The sequence below is a fragment of the Coregonus clupeaformis genome, unplaced genomic scaffold, assembly GCF_020615455.1.
Source record: "Coregonus clupeaformis isolate EN_2021a unplaced genomic scaffold, ASM2061545v1 scaf0895, whole genome shotgun sequence".
NCBI classification, from domain to species: Eukaryota; Metazoa; Chordata; class Actinopteri; order Salmoniformes; family Salmonidae; genus Coregonus; species Coregonus clupeaformis.
In genome coordinates this window covers 48,114-53,593 of record NW_025534349.1, presented here as the reverse complement: position 1 = coordinate 53,593, position 5,480 = coordinate 48,114, and the positions used below count along the sequence as shown (strand labels likewise).

At 39.1% G+C, this 5,480-nt stretch overlaps 1 protein-coding gene and 1 long non-coding RNA gene across 2 annotated transcripts; both read right to left on the bottom strand.

Moving 5' to 3' along the window:
* Positions 1-204: 204 nt before the first annotated feature.
* On the bottom strand, positions 205-1,582 carry LOC123485902. The gene is made up of 5 exons (XR_006659183.1): positions 1,535-1,582; positions 1,251-1,271; positions 780-806; positions 488-514; positions 205-236 (listed from the first exon to the last, which is right to left on the bottom strand). It is a non-coding gene; the product is annotated as an uncharacterized LOC123485902 (long non-coding RNA).
* A 251-nt stretch (positions 1,583-1,833) lies between these two features.
* Positions 1,834-5,186, bottom strand: LOC123485901 (butyrophilin subfamily 1 member A1-like). The gene is made up of 7 exons (XM_045217029.1): positions 5,109-5,186; positions 4,659-4,727; positions 4,052-4,414; positions 3,672-3,959; positions 3,096-3,224; positions 2,044-2,076; positions 1,834-1,922 (listed from the first exon to the last, which is right to left on the bottom strand). The coding sequence occupies exons 2-7, from the start codon at positions 4,723-4,725 to the stop codon at positions 1,891-1,893; spliced, it is 912 nt and encodes a 303-aa protein (XP_045072964.1). The 5' UTR covers positions 4,726-4,727; positions 5,109-5,186; the 3' UTR covers positions 1,834-1,890.
* Positions 5,187-5,480: the final 294 nt, after the last annotated feature.

The window sequence follows — 5,480 nt, the reverse complement described above, 5'->3', positions numbered from 1 at the left end:
TATCAAACCTCAATTGTTTTGTTATACGTTTAACTTGTTTCCTGTCTTCAGACAGGATGAGGTTATGATGTGCTGTATCTGGGTCTAGAGTCACATCCACTATGGAGAGAAACACACACTTTATTAGAATAATTAAATAAACATATCAATATGGGGGACTGCATTTTACTGCTCAGTCCATTACTCTAGGACACATGTATAGTGATGTGCTGTATCTGGGTCTAGAGTCACATCCACTGTGAAGTGAAAAATAGTCTATAAAAATAATAAAATAACATCAATATGGGGGACAATATTTTACTGCAGGACTTAATGTACAGTACATTACTGTAGACATATGTAGCCTATAGGTTGTTATTGATAACAACATAAGTATACTGTAGATATGAATGTGTGATCATGTTATTTCAAGTAATACCGGTATGTGAAGATATTAATATTAATGTGAAACTCTAGGTGGGTGGACTGGAGAGTAGATCACACTGACCTGCATGTCTTCTGATGCTTTCAAGTTCTAGAATATAGAGAAAGAGCTTGTCAGATTTGGGGAAACTATGGTAACATGATGACAAATCTCCCTCTCTTAATCTCCAAACTTTAATGATAAGGTGAGGGATAATTTTTTTAATTCAAGTTCAGAACCAGATACATATCCAAAGTGACATGGTGTAAAAATACATCACTCTACCATAATATACTGTAGTATACCTACAAACAACAAAAATATGATATGAAGACATCAAATATATTTTAAATCCAATTCAGTGTCATTAATTTACCTGGACACCCCTTCATGTTTACAAAATCTGTGGGTAAATTCAACAAATAAAACCAATTATAATTCCAGTTCATTAAAGTGTGAACATGTTTTAATACAACTAAATATAATTATTGTTCTGAACATTGCCATCGCAGTGAGTAAAAATTAATTCCAATACAGTTATATTTTACTACATAATTATGACTAATCTTTGTGCTATTTGCACAATGCATATTGTAAGCCCTTAGAAAAGGGCTCTCCAACCCTGTTCCTGGAGGGCTACCATCATGTAGGTTTTCACTCCAACCCTAATCTAGTGCACCTGATTCTAATAATTAGCTGGTTGATAAATTGAATGAGGTCAGTTACAACTAAGGTTGGATCGAAAAACCTATAGGAAGTTAGCTCTGTAGGAACAGGGTTCCTGAGAATATGTATTGTATATTGACCATAAGGGTCTAGTACTGCATCATGTATATCTCCTACTTACCCAGCTGATCAGTGAGTATCTCTACAGACAAACAGATTAATTCAAGTCAATTAAAGCATTCTTAAAGGTGAATAATTAAATTAATTGTTGACAGGGGGATGGGGACAGTGAAAACAATGTGATAAAAAACAATGTCAAATATGTAAGGATTTTAAATCCATTTCTGTAACATATTCATGTGTTGGGAATTGTTTGTCTCCAATTGTTGTTTGGGATCCCAAAATAATTGGGAGTTTTAAAAAAAAATGACACATTGATGCAAAGGAGTGTTGGACACAACTTACTCAGCATACATTCCTTGTCATCTTGAACTTTCTCTGCAGACATAAAAAGAGAACAGTTAGCGTGAACATCCTTAATGAACACATCTCACATCCATGGAGAAGACAATTATTAAAATCTGAACATATGACACACTGATGCATAGGACCAGGAGTGTTAAACTCATTCCATGGAGGGCCTAGTGTCTGCTGGTTTTGGTTATTTCCTTTCAATTAAGGACCTAGACAACCAGGTGAGGGGAGTTTCTTACTAATCAATTAGCTTAATTAATCAATCAAGTACAAGGGAGGAGTGAAAACCCAGACACTTGGCCCTCTGTGGAATGAGTTTAACACGTGCATAGGACTGTTGGACACTACTAACTCAACTCAAGGCTGTGTTCATCTTTAACTGCAGACATAAAAAAGAAACAGACATTAGAGAGAACATCCTTAATGAACACAAGAACCTCAGTGTTTTCTCTGACAAAGTTCCATTTATGGAGGAGAACTGCATGTTTGACATTACTTACCTAGCTCTTGACTGTGTTTAGCTTTGGATGCATCTGGAGGCATGAAAATAGATAACAGTTCACAAAAGGACCTACTCAAGATGTTTTTTGACAAAGTCCTATCCATGAAGGAGCCAATTACACTGATGTGATTCAGAAACCACACACTGTGATTTAAAGAAACCTTATATTAAATAATCTAGCATTTTTGTAGAGAAAGTTGTTTCAAATAAAAATGGGTTTGCCCTATACATAGATTTTTTTTAAATACAAATCCTTAAATACACATGTACAGTATCTGACCAATGTCTGCTTTTGTCACGACTTCCGCCGAGGCTGCCTCCCCTCCTTGTTCGGGCAGGTTTCGGTGTTCATCGTCACCGGCTTACTAACTGCTGCCGATCCCATTCTCATCACTCCACTTGTCATGTCTTGTCTTGTCAATCACACACACCTGGTGCTCATTCCCCTAATTAGTATGTATATAAGTGTTCCCCTTGTCTTTGTGAGTGATTGTTTATTGTGAGAGCGAGGAGCTCGGTTGAGCTACTCTTCTATTTGTACTTGCCAAGGTGGAATATTTTCCCTTGTATTAGTTTCGTTTTCACGCTGGGAGCGTTTTATTTATGTAAACGTAATAAACTCTGGACTTCGGTGTTTTACCTCCTGCGCCTGACTCCTTCATTCACACCTCATCACAGCTTTTTAATTCTAAAGGTCAAATAGGGGGGTTCTTATATTTGTCCTGTTTCACTGCATGTACAAGTGGTTAACCTGTACGTGTGTGAGGTGTGAAATGGAAATGTGTTTTTTGCATATCCCAACTCTCTCTGAGATACTCTCGAGAGTGGGGTCATGGCCAGGGATCAGATTGATGACAACCCTGGAGCAATTAGGGTTAAGTGCCTTGCTCAAGGGTAGATCAACTGATTTGTTTCACCTTGTCGGCTCAGGGAATCGAACTAGCAAGCTTTCGGTTCTAGTACCCAACTCCTTGTGTATGCCACTCTGGAAACTGCACTGTAAAACATTTACATTCAGTCAAATAAACTCTTTAATTAGTTTTCTATTACCGTAGTCATTGGACAAACGATTGCAGCGCCAGATGGTGAAAGCTAATATGACCACAAGGACAATGCTCAGAGAGACAATCACTGCAAAGGCCACTCTCCATGTGTCTGTGTGAACAAGGATCAGCTCACCTGCAAGACACAAATCAACTGAGATCAGTGACATGCTTACCACTGCTACCAAATAATAAAATTAAAGGGTCATTTCAGTCATAAAGAATGATTTGTCAAACTTTTACAGACCTCAAATGCAGACTAATGTCAAAATGAAACCACATCCCATGACATCAGTTGTGTAGATCCAGCAATATGCCTAAATGCCAAATGAATGGAACATTTGAGAACCATCTCATTTCCTGGTTTTCCATTCATTTGGGGTGGAGGCATAAAGCTGGATCTACAAAACCAACATTTCATTTTGACATTAGAATACTTTAGTGTTCTTAAAATGTCGACAAACTTGTATCCAATTGTCCTATTTATGTTTCATTATTACTCAGCCTTTGTAATACAAAAGCATATAAAACATTAAAAGTGTTCCATATCAGCTAAACAATAATATGATGTTGTGCAACTCACTAGAGATGTGAAACTCTGTCTCCATGTTGATCTGCTCACTGAGTTGCCTCTGTCTGAGTCTGCAGGTAAAGTGGTTGGTGTCAGTCTCCTTTACGATGGTCTTTAGTTTGACTATGTAGAACCCCTTATAGTCCCTGTCTGTCTCTGACGGTCCAGCAGACAGAGTGACCCCTTCACTGTCCAGCCACTCCAACTCAGGCTCAGGGAACCAGCCTTTAGATACACACAGCAGACCCATCCCTCCTTCTTTCTGTCCCTCAATGGAAAGCTCTGGCTTGGATCCTATAGCTACAGACACAAAGGGAGACTGGAGATGAAGTACTGCTGAGATTGGAAACACTTCGCTGTGGGTTGTTGTATATATGGGGAAAGAAATGTACCTCTTATGTGGACTTGAATAGTGGCATCATCATAATGGGTCTTAGACTGAACAAGACATTTGTACTGTCCATCATCAGTGCCTTGTACCCTGGTCAGTTTCAAAGAGGTGTTGCCCTTCTTCAGTTCCTCTTTAAACAATGATGTCCTTCCTTCGTAGGAGCGGATCTGATCATGGTATTTGTCTCTGCCGTCTTGGTAGAGATGGACTCGAATGTTTGACTGAGGGTCTGGGAGGTTGACTCTGAACCAGTCAACTCTCATGTCCTCAGCGCTGATGTTGGGTTTGATGTAACAGGGCAGAATGATGTCATCACCAGCCACAGCAACAATGGCACGAGTCGGACCAAGAACCTCAAACTTCTCTGGAAATAAAAATAAAATGACTGTGCACATCATCAACTGTTAGTCCCATTCAGACTTTAACAGACCACACTAAAGATAAACATCAAACCTGGCTCTAATACTTAAGGTTTGCTTGATTTAGCTTGGTTGTCAATGGAATAGCCTAGTACCGAAAGTGCAAACTGTACCCATCGTTCATGCAAATCCTCACATCGTTCATACACAAACACACACACACTCAAAGAACATGTGAGGTCACTCTACCAGAGCCTGCTCTTTGGAGGAGAAGCAGGAGAGTAACACACAGACAGTCTGTCCAAGTCCACATCATTTCTGAAAGAGAAGATTACATACTGAATATCAATCATAACGATCCTGAGCCCTAGACCCTCAATGTGATTCAAAGTAGGCTATTTTATGGAGCGTATGGTATGGATTTGCTATTTAATCACCTGAGACCAAAGACAGAAGACTACTTAAGACAGACTTTCTAAAATATGTAAAACTTGTTCCTTTTATTAAGGTAAGGTAAGGTAAAGGGAGACGGAACCAAAGGTACCTGAAACTTTAGCCTGACTGGTTCTCACACACAGTTATTGCCAACCATCAACATTGACTTGAATATTGATTGTGGGGATTTATTAGTACAAAGCATTTCTCCCATTAGCTCTATTATACCTGACAGCTTTAAACAGATATACAAATAATACTTACAATTAGATACATGCAGATCACAATTGAGAAGGGTTTGGCTTAAAGCTCGCTCGCCCATGGGGAAAGACTGGTGTGTCTACTGCAAGAAAGGGAAGTAGCTTGCACCATAACTTGATATACTTGTTATTCTTGTAGATGAGATGGAATCCAAACTTTAATCAGCTTGAGTTAACTTATGAGGAAGTAGGTGAGAGGTGGCATAGTTTCTGGAAACAAAACCCGGACAAACTGGCTACACTAAGATGTCGCACATGGAGATCACAGGAGGCTGGTAATGGGAGGACGGCTCACAATAATGGCTGCAATGGAGTAAATGGAATGGTATCAACATGGAAACCAGGTCTTTGATGTGTTTGAGACCATTTCATGAAT

Coding starts and splice junctions, on each gene's coding strand:
- LOC123485901 (XM_045217029.1), bottom strand. CDS start 4,725: ATGATGTGGACTTGGACAGACTGTCTGTGTGTTACTCTCCTGCTTCTC. Junction 3,960..4,051: donor TATTCAAGTCCACATAAGAG/GTACATTTCTTT, acceptor TTGTGTCTGTAG/CTATAGGATCCAAGCCAGAG. Junction 3,225..3,671: donor GACAGAGTTTCACATCTCTA/GTGAGTTGCACA, acceptor TGTGTCTTGCAG/GTGAGCTGATCCTTGTTCAC.